General features: G+C 36.4%; 1 protein-coding gene across 18 annotated transcripts in view; it reads left to right on the plus strand.

The window, feature by feature from the left end:
• hspg2 (heparan sulfate proteoglycan 2) overlaps positions 1–14,316 on the plus strand; it is a 112,634-nt gene extending 98,318 nt beyond the window's left edge. For 12 of the 18 annotated variants that reach the window (XM_058762890.1, XM_058762891.1, XM_058762901.1 and 9 more), the window contains 18 exons: positions 2,790–2,874; positions 2,992–3,136; positions 3,258–3,360; positions 3,460–3,569; positions 3,854–3,962; positions 4,047–4,145; positions 4,233–4,454; positions 5,576–5,820; positions 5,919–6,090; positions 6,312–6,434; positions 7,473–7,529; positions 9,145–9,220; positions 9,385–9,463; positions 9,977–10,024; positions 10,942–11,012; positions 11,226–11,309; positions 11,392–11,495; positions 12,444–14,316. In XM_058762890.1, the coding sequence (XP_058618873.1) occupies positions 2,790–2,874; positions 2,992–3,136; positions 3,258–3,360; positions 3,460–3,569; positions 3,854–3,962; positions 4,047–4,145; positions 4,233–4,454; positions 5,576–5,820; positions 5,919–6,090; positions 6,312–6,434; positions 7,473–7,529; positions 9,145–9,220; positions 9,385–9,463; positions 9,977–10,024; positions 10,942–11,012; positions 11,226–11,309; positions 11,392–11,495; positions 12,444–12,616 (2,105 nt within the window). In that variant the 3' untranslated portion in view covers positions 12,617–14,316. The other 6 variants (XM_058762895.1, XM_058762899.1, XM_058762907.1 and 3 more) reach the window with 3 other exon arrangements.
• Positions 14,317–15,864: the final 1,548 nt, after the last annotated feature.

A 15,864-nucleotide genomic window follows, 5' to 3' on the forward strand; every position in this document is an offset into this window, starting at 1 on the left:
CATGACAGGGCAGCTCACTTCTTCTGAACATGCAAAATGTACATTTATTATTTATTATTAGATTTGTTTGCCTCTCTGTGCCCACATACTGTATTTTGATACAGCTAAATTCTCAATAAAACTGTTTTCATTTAAATGTTTTACTGTTTCTGTTGTCAGACAACGGAATGAATATGAAATAGTGACTGAAACGCGACCCTTAAGACTACATAACCAGCTCTCCTCCCTTCCAAGATGTTAATTGCACAAAAATCCTGATAATCGAGCCGTCATCTGATGAAATCAAATACACATAAGATAATGACCATAGCTGTGCTGTGATTTCGGCTATATCATACTTGCATGCAAAATTAGAGAAGCATCATAATATCTGTTTTTAACTGAAAGCACTGCTCCTCTCCGCCGCGCGCTGAACAGAGCAGACTCGCTGGGACAGCAAGACCTCGCGCTCGCGCGGCAGTATCAGCGTCTCAGAAACTAAATAAGGTTTGGGCAAAACCTAAAGATTTGTCGCTAGGCGATTTTATTTTTATTTTTAAGAGGGGGGGAAAAAGTCGCTAAAGGGGTCTGCAAAGTCGCTAAGTTGGCAACACTGTGCATCTCCATTTCTCCAACTACGGGCTAGGCCACGGGTCAAACAGAAAATGCGCGCTGCGTTAATCGCGCGTTAATAAAATTAGTGCAGTTCCAATGAATTTGCTTTAACGCGAAGCTACGTCACGCCGCGTTGCAAGCTGGGGCGGCGCCGCCATTTTGAGAGGATTACCCTCTGCTGCAAATGCTGAAATTAATACGAATACCTGCTTATATTTTGTTTTGTTTTTACCTTTAAGTTAAATATTCACATTCTTCACTGAATCGTTTGCAGAGAAGAGAAGCTAGTTTATCGCTTCGCATGACTGGTTTAAAATGTTGATCTGATTACCGTGAAAACAGTGTCTCCCTCTGGACGCGCGCTGCTGCTTCAGCAATCATATGGTAGATTACCCAAATAAAGTGTTTGTTCAACAAGCTGACAGAAGTTGGTCCATTTCTTTGTTGGAAACATTTAAATGATGAAGTATTATTGTTGTCACTGTTTCCGTGGCCACGGAGGAGAATCAGAGATTGTGGATCACATTCAACAGACAGGCACAAGCACTGTATGTTTATATTTATTTCAACAAATGATAACTAAAATTAAATCACTGGAAGCTTGTGAACAGTTTTGTAGAATTTTAAAATGATGGTTTAATGTACAGTTACGATTAAAAAAACACACAGAGGAGCCCAGAATATTAACGCAACCCGTTTAAACATTAAGTGTTCTCCTCCCTTTGGAAAATCGTAATAAATGCTTCTGCATTAAGACAAACATTATTTAAAGTTCATATTTTGGGTTCGTCAGTTTTTGTGCACATAGTATGCTTTATTAGCAACGTGTGTACAGAATGTGGTCTTTAATACTGTCTTGGTGCATGAGAGGAAAACGCGTTGCGTTCACATTTTGGTCTTGTGTATTTGCACATAATATGCTTTACAATTTTGCCTTATCACAATCTTGGTACATTAAGCAACATTTGCATTACGCCTTATTTCACTGTTCAAGTTGGTTAATTCACAAGCCGAGTGAGAATCATACTAGCAAAGGTGATGTTAATTATTAAACCAAACAAAATCAAAACTCAAAAACAGGCAGCCATATGATTGTTTTTTATTGGGTGACAGGCAGTGGGTTAATCGGTGACATTATTATTAATAGATTTACTATCCGGCATCTTCTCATCATCTGCGCGACCTACTTCCCTTGTGGTTTTTACAGAGAAAAGGCGAAAAAACATACTGCAATGTCCAGTTTTCTCTCAGAACGAGTACCGGAGTTACTTTTGCAATTCTCGATGCAGCATGAATGACATACAATGGTGAAATTTTTCACAATCACAACAGAAAATCTAAATACTGCTCTAAACTCAATAGCGGAACTGCAGCGCGATCCTCTCAGTATGGAGGATAAACAAAGCAGTTTCCCAGAACTCAACGCGGCGTGACGTCAGCTTCAGTTTGACAGCACTAGTATAATTATATTGTTTTCTTCAATACTCAGTTTTTTATTTTACAGTGAAATATTACAATAGTAATATTTCATATTTTATGTAGGATTTTTATATTTGTTAATATTTTTATTTAGTAATTAAAAATAAATATATTAATAAACTAAAATATTAATATTAAAATAATACCATATTTAAAATATTATTATTATTATTGCTATTATTTTACAGCCATTTTATAGCCATCACAACATTTTGGCCAAATTGTGCAGATTTGTACAAACAAGCACAGCAAACCAAGATTTAAAAAAAAAAATAGCAATCACATTTTTTTAAATAAAGAAATTAAATAAAATTTTAATTTTTTATTTTAACAAATAAAACTTGAGAATTTTCGACAAGCTTGATTAAAGTATCTATGTTCTGTACCAGTGCTTCTCAAAACGTTTTGCTTCAGGATCTTATATTGGACATAAAGTGTTAATCCAACACATTTTTTGGGTTGCAGCCCATCAGTTGAGGACCACTGGTCTGTACTACCCCATCTGATAGTCATATACAGTATGCCATGTGATGGAGAACGGGAAGACTCATGGCATGTGCCCATGCATGTGGCTTGCGTTGGCATTGTGAAATGCTGAACATGGAAGCAGCTTTTCACTCAGCATGCAGCTTTACCATCAGCTAAAAAAGACAAAAAATGGCTTTGTGCACTGGCGAGCCTTTTGGCTTTGGACTTACTTTTCCCTTAATGTCCAGGTATGATTCTCTATAATGGACAAAAGAAGACTACCGGCGCTGACTTTTTATCTTTTGGATTGGTGGGTGGCCGTCCTGAATTCAGGTACATTAATCTTCAATATCAAAGCAATCTCAAGAAAACAAAATTTCATATCTGAAACTAGATTTAACTTTGGCTTTTTAATGTGACGTTCCAAATGAGCATATTTTCCTTCCACAGGTTTGATGTAGGCTCTGGTATGGCAACTATTCGTTATCCTACTCCCATTAAACTGGGCGAGTTTCACACAGTGAAGCTGTATAGGAATGAGACTCAGGGCTCTCTTGTTGTGGATGGAGAAGCTCCTATAAATGGAACCTCACAGGTGCATATTTCTCTCTCCATAATTTGCTAATTTGTTTTGCTTTCTTATTAATAAACCGTGTTAAATGGTAGTATAGTCACGGTTAAACAAATGTAGTATAACATGTTCTGTGTCCGAGCAGGGAAAATTCAAGGGTCTGGATCTGAATGAGGATCTTTTTGTGGGCGGTTATCCAAACTACAGCATGCTTGCTAAAACTGCAGGCCTCAAGACAGGGTTTGTCGGTGAGAAAACCGTTATCTTAAGTGAATTTTGTAGGAAAGTGTCAGTTGTAGCATTATTATCATTTGCATTCTTACACTGAGTTTTGGTCTTTCTTCAAGGCTGTATCAAGCAGCTGATTATCCAAGGTGAAGAGGTCATTTTCAAGGACCTTGATAAAAGTTCCACTGGAGTTTCGAATTGTCCCACTTGCAAGGATCGCCCATGTCAGGTAATCGTTTACAAACAAAATTGTTCTTTGAATTAATATGCACAGTGACCCAAAAAAGTATTTGAACACTTGTCATATATGTGAATTTCATTGCTTAAGAAAAAAAGGATCAAATTAAGTAGCATGTAGGACTTTTCTTGGCACTTTTAACCAACCACAGTGATCTGAAGTGGACAATTTGTTTTTTCTCAAATACTTTGTCTCTAACTTTTTGGGACCAGTGAATGCATTTTTTGTGGTTGGCCTGTGAAAATCGATTAACTAAAGCAATGTGTGTGTTTCAGAATGGTGGCGTATGTGAGGACTCTGCCCCCAGTCTCTACAAATGCAGTTGCCCAAGAGGATTCACAGGGAGCAACTGTCAGCATCACTCTTCCCTGCACTGTCACACAGGTGAAATCAGGATCAGGTTCTGTAAACAACATGCTTGATGGACTTCTTTATTCATTATTGTTTTTGTCCGTGACTGCAACACAGAGGCCTGTGGACCAGATGCCACTTGTATTAACCGACCCAATGGTTTGGGCTATGACTGCCGCTGTCACTTGGGCAAGTCTGGAAACAAGTGCATGGATGGTAAAGCTCAATATCCAGTCACACAAATTTTCTAACCGCTTTAAGGTCAAATGTGGTTCTCACTATCCCTCTTCATGACAATCCCAGGTACTCTGGTAACAACTCCATTGTTTGATGGAGACGAGTCTTATATTGCATATCCTCCTCTTACTAATATTCATAACGACCTCCGGATTGAGATGGAGTTCAAGCCCATGGATTCAGAAGGGCTGATGTTCTTTAGCGGAGGCAAAAAGATGAAAGTGGAGGACTTTGTGACGTTATCCATGGTGGACGGACATGTCGAGTTCCGATACGAACTTGGTACAGGTGAGAGATCTGATTATCAAATTATGATGTATTCTTTGCAAAAATGTGTATTTATTTATTTATTTTCATTTTTTTGTGCATGTGTGTCATGGTCATTGAAAGAAACCAGTGTTACAGTGTTGTTGACATAATATTATAGTTTTTGTTGATATTTTGTATTAGTTTTTTCTAGTATTTTCTTTTTTTAAATTTTAGTTAAAGTTTTAGTAGTTTAGGTAAAGTTTTAGTTAAAGTTTTGTTGTATTTTAGTCATGTTTATTATTATTATTATTATTATTATTGTTATTATTTAGAATTATCTAAATAGTTTTCTTGTTTTAGTTGGGGGTGGGGGGGGTTGTTGTTGTTTTTTTTAGTACTTATACAGACTAAACAAAATGTATCTAAAATAAAATATGTTCAAGGTTTATTTCATAATTATATTTTATTTCACTTGATTTTTATTTGATTTCAAGTAATGGAAATGTTTATTTTTTATTATTTTAATTTTAGTTAACAATAATAACCCAGAAAGGAAGGGCTTAATCTTCGGGAAATGGTGATCATCACCTTCAAGAGGTCAAACAAAATATTGTATTAATATGAAATTGTTCATTTTCTATTCATTTGATGTAATGTTTACAACCCTCTTACCCTAATGTTGGACATTTTTCATAGCACTAAACATTAACATTAAAAAACAAAATTAAATGTTTTAAATTTAGAAATATATAATTTAAGAATTATGCATAATTTCGCACACAGATATATAAAATTTAATATAAATATATAATATATATCATAATATATTAATATAAAAGTACTTTTTAAATAATTTCTTTCATTTTTTAATACATTTTTTAAATTAATTAAAATATTTTTTTCATTAATTCTGTAGATGTACAGTACAATTCTGTCCAAAAAAACCCACAACAAAAACAGATTTGTGCCCTTAATGTTGTGCCCCCTTTCCCAGCTAAAAGGTCTTGACCTTTAAAAAAAAATGTTATTTGACACCAAAATGAAAAGTACCTCCTCACCTGAGTGCAATGTAACCATACAGATGGTGAAACCCAGAAGCGGATATAGTGGCTTGTTCCTATCCTGTCCAAGCTAAATGCTTTTTTTCCTCGTGTTCTCAGGTCAAGCTGTTCTGCGCAGTCAGGAGCCCGTTTCTCTGAGTCAGTGGCATCGCGTGGTGGCGGAACGGCTTAATAAGGACGGCTCCTTGAAGGTGGACCATGCACGAGAAATCACAAGATCCTCTCCAGGCAAGGCCCAGGGCCTTAATATCCACACATCCATGTATCTGGGAGGAGTGCCCAGCATGGACATCTTGCCCAAACCTGCCAATGTTAGCATGCTGTTTGATGGATGCATAGGAGAGGTGAGAATGGCCTTCACACTTAAGTGTTATGTTCATTACAGCCCACAGTCATGTTTTGATATTAAATAGTGTCGTATTGGCTTTGTTTTTCTTTACAGGTCTTCATCAATGGAAAGAAGTTGGATATATCATACAGCTTCACTGAAAGCAGAGCCATCAGCCAGTGTAAAGATGGCAGCCCATGTGACCGCAGGCCTTGTCTGCACGGAGGCACCTGTATGGCCAGTGCTGAGTACGAGTACCAGTGCCTCTGCGCTGAAGGATACGAGGGTAAGTCACGTAACCAACTTGTATTTGTGTTTGTAGTTAATATTGGCATTGCTATTGACTATTATAGTACTTGATACTGGAAAGAAATGGGTTCATCCATCCCTATTTTTAAGGTCGAAAGGAAGTCTCTGAAAATTTTCTTCCATACATTGTATTTCTAATAATTGTTGTTTAATCCAAATTTATTCCATATTTTCCTTTTCTTGCTTGTTGTTCCTCAGGTGACCGTTGTGAAATAGTGAGGAAGAGCTGTCGAGACTCCTCTCAGTGTCAGAACGGTGGCAGCTGTGTGAATAACCACTGTGTGTGTCCCGCCGGCTACACAGGCCGGCACTGTGAGAAAGGTTAGTTCACAACTGCCAGATGATTAACACATAGTTTTGCATAAATCTTCTTTCATGTGATTTTTCCCTTCTGATTGGTGACTGCATTGATGCACGTATATATATATTGTACATTTATTGTTATGTGTTTCTATATTGTATATTACTGTCAGCTCTTTCCACCCAAGTCCAAGTCCACCAAGTCCACTTTATCTTTAAGGGCATATTATAAGTAGAGAATGGTGCTAGTTTTGAAAGACACATGCTTTAGTCTTTGGCAGAATAGAAGCTAATGTACATCTTCACTGTTATTTCCCATGACAAAAAAAAAGTAAATAAAAAATCATCAAACAGATACAATTCACTTGTGATCCAAATAGCTTTATGAGCATAAATATGATGTTTAAATGTTAGTTTGGAGAATTCACAAGTTTTAAACTAGCCCAGTCTCACATACTAGTGTTATTTTTGTATTATTTATATGCTAATATATATAAATATCTTCATTTAGATTATGTTTGATTATCAGTTTTTATTTTCATTTTAGTTTAAGGAATGTTATGTGCTTTTGTCATTTTATTAGTTTTTTTATTATTATTTCTATTTAGCTTTATTTCTATTTATTTCATATTTAATTTTACTTGGATGGCAAGGCAACACCTAAGTTTTTAAGTATACATTTTTAATGGCGATAAACATACAGCTAACTAAAGCCAATATGTGTGCAATCAATGTGACTTTAAGTTGCTTTATTATTCATACTGATAATATATTGGTCTCTTTAGACACAGTTTGCCTCGTTTGTCATTTAACAGAATTCACATTCTCTGTGGGAATAAAGGCATTTCTCTGTAGTTTCATAGCATTAAACTGAACCACAGCTGTAAGTGATTCATCATAAAGCACCATAGGGAAATGACTGTCGGTTCTTCGTAACGTACCGTGGCGACAACAGTCAGGCTGCCTAACGTCATCCAGCAGTAGCGTGTTGGCCGATGAAAGAGGCCACATGTGAATGAATCTCACCCCTGCACTCTCATGGCTATCCCACACACACAGGGCAGGAGTCCAGCTTCACCGAGGCGCTGTGGAATTTGGAGGGTAGTGGGGGAAATGGTACAGTATGACTACAGTCTGCCTGACACGCTCGTCACTAACCAGGGGAGAGCGTCCTCCTCAGGGTCAATCAGCCCATCTAACAACACAAATAAAACAACCACAACAAACGGCCTCAACGGGGCGACAAAAGGAAGCCAGAAAGTGAATCATTTTAGGGGTCTGTTTATAGAACTCTTATTACCAACATCACAGGCAATATCAAGCACATTTCTGATCAATACCAATGATATTTGAAATGCATTTTTTCAAAAATAATTTTCTTCATCGGTATTGTTAAAAAAAAAAAAAATTATTCAAATCATCTTGATAAATTTATCCTGATTAAAAAATAAGTCTAACTCATAACTTAAAAAAAGTGTAAGATAAGACTTTCAGATAATTTATTTTTCTTGTTTTGAGCATAAATATCTAAATGTATTGAGGTTGATGCTTTAAACTATTTGTCAGTTGGGTTAAAAATTATTTGACAACATATTTGCTTATTATCTACATTACTTATGTTATGCAGATTTGTTGTTTCTAAGGATGTTCTGATATTTTAATAAAAATCTGTATTTAATTATTTTTGTAGTATATTTAAACTGCTATTCAAAAGTGTTAATGTATTTAATCCTGTAATTAATATCTAAGAAGTGCTTGATGTCCCTGAAAGTTTTCTTAAACAAAATAAAAATGTATAACAGCGTATTGATACTGTTGTCTTGTAAACAGATCCCTGAAATATTGTGCTTTCAAAATGAATGGTCTCAATCTGCACTCCGCACTCAGTTGGTTACTGTGTCCTCTGTGAAGTTTTAAATGTAATGTTGAGGGGGAATTCTGTGTCTTCACTGTGATATACGCTTAAAGTTTATGGTAGTTTTTGCAGTTTTTGTGGGCAATATTAAAATTATGACAGTTGTAAAGCTGTGACATTTTCCTAAGGCGAACATACATAGAATTCCCCTTTAGCATCTCCTGAGGCGTCTTGTCCAGTCAACCTCTCGCTGCAGTTTCAATTTGCCATCTCTTTCTCATTAAATCCTTGTTTCTCTTTGCGAAACCAACAACAACATCTTTTCCGCACTTTCACCTACAGCGACGTCTGTAAACAAAATGTCCTCACACTGTGAACAAACACGTTTTTAGTTACTAACCACCGAATGTCATTCATTCACACACTTGAGCCCACCGGACAGGTGAGTTTATAGCCAGATACACTGAGCATGAAGCACTTCTTGGTAAGCACTCGGTTGCCTGAGGGTTGTCCGGTTATTACATGGTTCAAGAGAATGCTTTGTGAGGAATGCGTATTGTTGTTCCCAACTCTGAATGTTACCTTGACAGCAGTGTGTATTTGCATTCATTTTCATTTATCTCATGAAGATAAATTAAATGTATGTTGGATTTTCTCTGAGCTGCCCTTGATGATTGTATGTTTCTCACAATGAAGTCTCACATTTATGACTTATAAAATAAATAGTAATTCATCAGATCAGGTGTGATTTAATGTAGTCAGGGGGTGAGTTCTGTTCATTGACTGCTTATTCTGTTATTTGATGAAGCTCCACAGGGTGGTAGTATAACACAGAGTTGGCATCTGGGATTTATTTTTTTGGTTTCTCTTTTCCAGACTCTCCTATTGAATATTCAGCATATTTCCACGATAATGGATATCTGGCCCTTCCAAAGCCCATGTTCCCACGAAGGTGAGGGCTCTTCATATGTGAAACAGTTGATGAACTGTGTTTGGTGTTCGTTTAACTGACGTAATTATACAAATTCAGCAGTTTTTACCACAGAAAACCATTTTGGCTTGTCTCTCAGCTTGTAAAAGCAAACAAAAACTATTGATTGGTTTGATTTGTTTCAGTGCTCCTGACTCTCCAGAGACCATCGAGTTAGAGATCAACACTGTCTCTAAAGACGGCCTCATCCTGTGGCAGGGAGTGGTATGTTTGGACACATGAGCCCCCTGCTGGATCTCAGGACACATACACTCAGGGTCCAAAATTAATAACATTTACTGATAACTTAAAATTATTCAATTTTCATAAACTAAAATAATTATTTGGTATTATGCTTCATTTTAAGTTGCAATTTTCCATGTTTTTTTTATATATATATATATATATATATATATATATATATATATATATATATATGTGTATATATATATATATATATATATATATATATATATGTATGTGTATGTGTGTACTTAAAATAGTTGCAATTTAAGGTACCATTTCTTCATTGTTAATTTTGGACCCTGCATATATTCACATTCTGATACTGTATGCACAGTGTGTTTTACATTTCATATTCAGCCTCATTTCACTAAACTGAGAAAAATGAGTTTGCTTGGAGCTGTTTTGGAATAGGCCTTTGTCCCTCACCTTTAAAGCACATTTTAATGGCTGCATTGCATGTTTGCCTGGCTAACTCACCTTCATCCTCCTCAGGAGCCTGCAGGCGCTCTAAGCCTCCGTAAGAAGCATGCTAGTATAAAGGTATTCCCTCTTCACAAGCAGTCAGACATACAAATGTGTCTGCATTAGCATGGACGTGTCATTATCTCTGAATATATACAAAGGAGCTTTGAACTTTACAACACGTTACTGAATAAACATTCAGAAAACAGCACTTATGATTTTTGATTTAGCAAATGCTTTTTCTCTGCACAGTTGCTCAAGTTATACACAGTTATACATGAAAAGCGAGTAAACAAATGATATTTCACTGCATTTATTGTTTGCATGTGTTAGTGTGATTTAAAAGTTTGCTCTTTCTTTATGCCAGTGGTTCCCAACCCTGTTCCTGGAGCAAATTCAAAGCAAAATTCAGTTTCATGCTAAATGTGCAGTGTCATGGGCTCTAGGAACAGGGTTGGGAGCCACTGATTTATGACATAATAATTAGCCTTATGTTTGCATATTTATCACCTGCTTTTACACCTGTTCAATCAACACACCTGTGTCTGCAACAGTTTATCACATACATTTGCACTTCTCATAACTAGGGTAAAAAAAAAAATTGTTTTGTTGTGAAGTTTACTGTTAACCTCAAACCAAACAGCTACTTTATTTTTAGAGTTAATACAAAACTTCTTCTGCAGTGGATTGAAATTCAGCAGATTGTCATAAATTTGATGTGTTTAAAACCAACTGGTTGGGTACTTGTCTTACAGTTTCTTTTTTTTTTTGTTGTTGTTTTTTTCTGGACTGTTTAAACCGTGCCTTTTGGTCATGTAATAACTAATATTATGCATAAGAGAAATGTTATTCATATAAACATCTTAATCAATATACACTACTGTTTAAATGTTTGGCTCCAGAAGCCTGTGGTTTTAGCCTGTGGTGTGCATCCATATTCCCTCTCGATGACTCAGAGAGACTGACTTTAATATTTCACTGAAAATGCTTTCCAGGAACTGGGAGGTCAAGGAAAGGGGAAGGACTTCATAAGTCTTGGTTTACAAAATGGACATCTTGTGTTTAGGTGAGTAATTGAGCACATTTTCATACTAACAAACCACATGGGTACATGGCTAAAGAGTCTAATGTGCTGACAGTATAATAACCTTGAAATATCCACAAGATCTCATGACTTTTGTTACTAGGGTTCTCTACTGCAGCCAGTATGTTTCAGTTTCTTACCGAACTAGATCAGTCCTTTGTAGCCGGTCATAATGTGCTCTTGTTCCTCTGATAGTTACCAGCTGGGCAGTGGAGAGGCTCAGATTCTCTCCAGAGAGCCTGTCAATGATGGACAGTGGCACATGATCACTGCAGTCCGGTAATGCTCCTTACCTCTCCGAACTATTATAGAAAGCATGACAGAAAGATATCAGTGAGTGTTCTTTCTGTGTGTTGAACAGAACGGGTAAGCAGGGCTACCTCCAGATCGATGGAGGATCTGTCCAACGTGGACAATCACAAGGCAAAAGCATCATGGTGAACACCAAGGGCAACATATATCTGGGTAAGTATAACATTACAGTGGTATTTGTTTACTTGTACTGATCAGATTGTTGTCACTCTTAACATCCATGAAGTTATGTAGAAAAAAACCTTTTTTTTTGTTGTTGTTTTTTTAAAGAAATGACATGCATAACATTTTAAATAAAACACTACTGTTTGTAAAGTTTGGGTCAGTAAAATTGTAATTTTTTGAACGGGATTAATACTTTTATTCAGCAAGAATGCATTAAATTGCTCAAAAGTGACAGAAAAGACATTTCTGATTATTTCTATTTCAAATACATTTAATTATTTTGTCCTATTTATCAAAGAATCCTGAAAACGTTTATTACAGCTTCCACAAAAATATTAAGCAGCATGACTGTTTTGAAAATTGATACTAATAAGAAATGTTTAAGCAAAAAAAAAGAATATTTGAATGGTTTCTGAACGATCATGTGACATGTGAGATGTAAACATAAGAGAATTCTTTCGAAAACATTTAAATATCTTGCATACCCCAAACTTTTGAACAGTGGTTCAGTATTTTTTTCTTGTCCAGTTTGGTGCATAAAAACTTGGGGAAATTATTATAAAATTATATTTTAAAGTATTCTCTCTTTAGAGGGCATTAGCATTTATTACAAAAATGAATTTAAGATTCTGAACTATAGGTAAAAAGAGTCATGCTCAGTCACAAATCAGCTTTTTTCTTAATGAAATAATACAAATGTTGTCAAAAATATAATTTAATAGGTATTTAAATAAGACTTGAGATAAGACTTCTGCTAAACATAGAGTAACCAAATTTTGCATGTAGTTTTTCTCACCTGATTTATTCACACAACCATCTACATAAAAAAATAGTTTGGATACCCCCTACAGATGGCACATAGAAATGGCTTTTTCTTGTAAAAGAAAATCATAATCATTTGATTCTGACATAAGGTTGTTGGTATTTGGACTGTAGGTGGAGCTCCAGACATGAAAGCATTGACCAGTGGGAAGTACTCATCAGGTATCACAGGCTGCGTGAAGAATCTCTCTCTGATGAACGCTCGACCAGGAGAACAGCCAGCGCGACCTATCGACCTGCAGGTCCACGCAGAGGAGGGCATCAACGTGGAGCGCTGCTTAACATAGACGCAGTACTAAAACACTAGCAGAGACTACAGAAAAAGACCCCTCATCCACATTCACACTGAGAAACCTGCATTTCTCAAACGCTTACAGGACAAACTACAGTCACACTTTAAGAGACACACACTGATATGTGTTTCTTGGTGCTTCACCGCAACCGAAAAAACACACAAGAAAGGATTCTGTGCTCTGTGCTGCGTTAAACCAAAAAACAAGAAAGAAAAAATTATGATATTAACAAGTCTTCAATTTTTCAGTGTTTTATGCTCAATGAAGGACTTATTAACACAGAAGCTCAGTTTACATACTCCGAACAGTAGCTTTTTAGCCATGAGAAAAAGATGACAAAAAAGGTTGAAAAATAAACGTGATGAGCCTTCTACGGTGGGTCAGATCCTATGGAATCGGAGATGTTTTTACAGCACTGAATTTTTATTTATAAGCATATTAATCTATATATATTATATTTGTGGGGGGAAATGCAAGCTAACAAATAACCTGCTCATTTGTTTTCCTAGCAGTGATTCTAGGCTTTAATAATGCGTGTCTGAGGTTTAGTGCCCGAGCTGTGTTAATACTTGAAGACTCCGCAGCCTTCTTTTACTCTGAGGGCCGGTGGGGGCGAGCATGCTTAGATACCATAAGGAACGGGTCTCTGTGGGGTCACAGCACAGAACACATCAAGACGCATCTCAGGTGAAGATTGTTGCTAAAACACACAAATTGGGAGATCATATATATGGTGTCGACTGCATATATTTGAAATGACATGCCTTCCATGCTTGGAAACATTGTTATGTCTGGTAAATGTGTCTGGTAGTATTAAAAAAAAAAAACGTGGTGCTAAATTCAGACATGACAAAGGCAACAAAACAAGCACATAATCATAGTTTCAGTTTCTTGTCATTTTTGCTTCTCTGAATGGGTTGTAAGAAATAAAAGCCGCAGCTTTACAATAAAATAAAACACTGTTTACTGATTACAATCCCTCAAGCCAAAGTACTGAGACAAGTTCATAACAGAGGATGTGTTATCTCTAAATAGTGGAATATTTTGACATTGTGTTTTTGTTTAATAACAGATTTAGAATTATTAAAAATCTCATAGTGGATGACAAATGTTACATAAAATCACACTGCAGCAGTTTTAAATGTTTAGAAAGTCTTTTTATTTTTACAGTCTTATCTATTTCTCACAGTTTTGCTGTTAACAACCACACTAACATATTATTTTGCATGACTGATTTGTATTGAGGTGTCTTTTTCCATTACATTCATATTCTATAGGAGTCTTACAGTGTACATTGAACAAAAGAGGAAATGTGTGTCATCTTCAAGGTCCTCCAGAGGGTTAATGGAGAACTGACTCATCTACAGCAAACCATTTCGGTTTATTATCTCAATCAGAATGTGCAAGAAGTGATTCTTTGTGGTTGTTCTCATTGCATAGAGAAATGAATGTGAGAACAGACAGAATACAAGGTCTACAGTGAAAATACTGCTTAGTGAAACCCCTCTTTTATTAGTGCTGTGACTTGGAGCTCTAATGAACATGCTCGCCCACATGGGCCAGATAGGGGTCAAAGGTCACTTTGGCCCCCTTGTGTCTTTTTCACCGTTTTATATGACTGAGGCTTGTCTGTTAATTTTCTTTTAAAAAAGGAGCATTACTGCTTAATTAAAGTTGCTTTACTTTTATTATTATTATTTGATTCTGTCTTTTGTCATCGCTGACTTCCGAGCCTGAAATGGCTTTAAAGCGTGATCACACAAGCTGGTGGTTTTTCTTTTGCTAATTTGTAATGTGTCGTACACCTACTGCACCACTTGATCTGTGCTTTTGTGTTTGAATTTTGATATTGAGATCAAAGATTGCAGAGGAATCCAGTTCTGTCTCGATAGTGTACAATACTCTCCCACAATGACGTGTGAGTTCAGTGTTTGGCAGGCTGGAGCCCAAAACCCTCTTAAAAAGTGGCTTTTTATGTCATTTCAACCCTGATGGCTGTAGGAGTTTTTTTTTTTTTAAAGATGAGTAAAAAGATTCTAATGTAAACATCTCTCTGACATTATTTATTGAGGTTCATTGTTCTTGCTGTTCTTACCCATGTTGTAATTAGGGTTGCAAAGGGGTGAAACCTTTCTGGTAAATTTCCGGAAACTTTCCAAAACATTCCTGGAAAGTTTCCAAAATTTCTGGAATGTTTCTGAAATTTACTGGAAATTTTCCACCTTTTTGCAACCCTAATTACAACATTGTTCCCCCTGAACGTGGATTCCTGATTGTAGCAGTTGACGGCCTTTATGAGTGAGTCATTGAACGTTCACTCTAACCGAAGAGTTCAAGCACATGCAGGAACGAAATGAGTAACTGTTTATGAGTGATTTATCAAATCATTCACTCCAGATGATTCGTTCATACAGAAAAAGAAAATTGTGTTCTCACTATCACTTGCTGTTGCGGGGTAGCACCTCTGTCAACCTTGTTAAAATTTCAGTTCTACTGGCGGACAAATATGGGCATTGATTCCGGTTAGAGAATCAGGCAAGGGAGAAGTAAATCCTCTTCAAACTTCTCTTTAATAGTGCTTATCAGGCAGTGATATCCATAATAACATCATTTAGAGTCATGACAGATCAGGTGGCAGTATTTGACAAGTTATTAATTATGTTGTGGTCTGTAGGATAAATAAAGGAATACAATATGAATACAATATAGCTGTACATATTACTACAAATTACCACTGAATGTATCAATAACTGATTAAATTAGCCATCACAAACAAATACTCAACGGTTACATAATATATGCAAATTATATAAAGTGGTAAACTCCAATACACGGAATGACGCAGCATGTAATACTAACAGCACATGTTAGAGTAACGTGACCAGACTAACGCGGCTATCCGCGATCTCAGCGCGATCTCAGCGCGATCGTCATTATTCATCTCAAACATCCCGCAAAACGTCAGACATTTAGAATAATAACTATAAAGTGCTAACTAAATAATATTTACATAATTACTCACATTTATTCGCATGAACGCACAACACTGAACAATAACGGGGAGCGCACGTCTAGAGCTGGCTCTTGCATCAGTCTGCTGGAAGTAGCAACTACTATATTGGTCCGTCGGATACCTTGCTTATTTTCCGTTCCGGGGGTCTTTCTGACATCGCCGCCCCCAATTACCAGCAGGATAATTGTAGACCTTAAGAAAGGCCATCTGAAGAGTCTTTATCCTCATC

Source organism: Onychostoma macrolepis, chromosome 23 (assembly GCF_012432095.1).
Source record: "Onychostoma macrolepis isolate SWU-2019 chromosome 23, ASM1243209v1, whole genome shotgun sequence".
Taxonomy (NCBI): domain Eukaryota; kingdom Metazoa; phylum Chordata; class Actinopteri; order Cypriniformes; family Cyprinidae; genus Onychostoma; species Onychostoma macrolepis.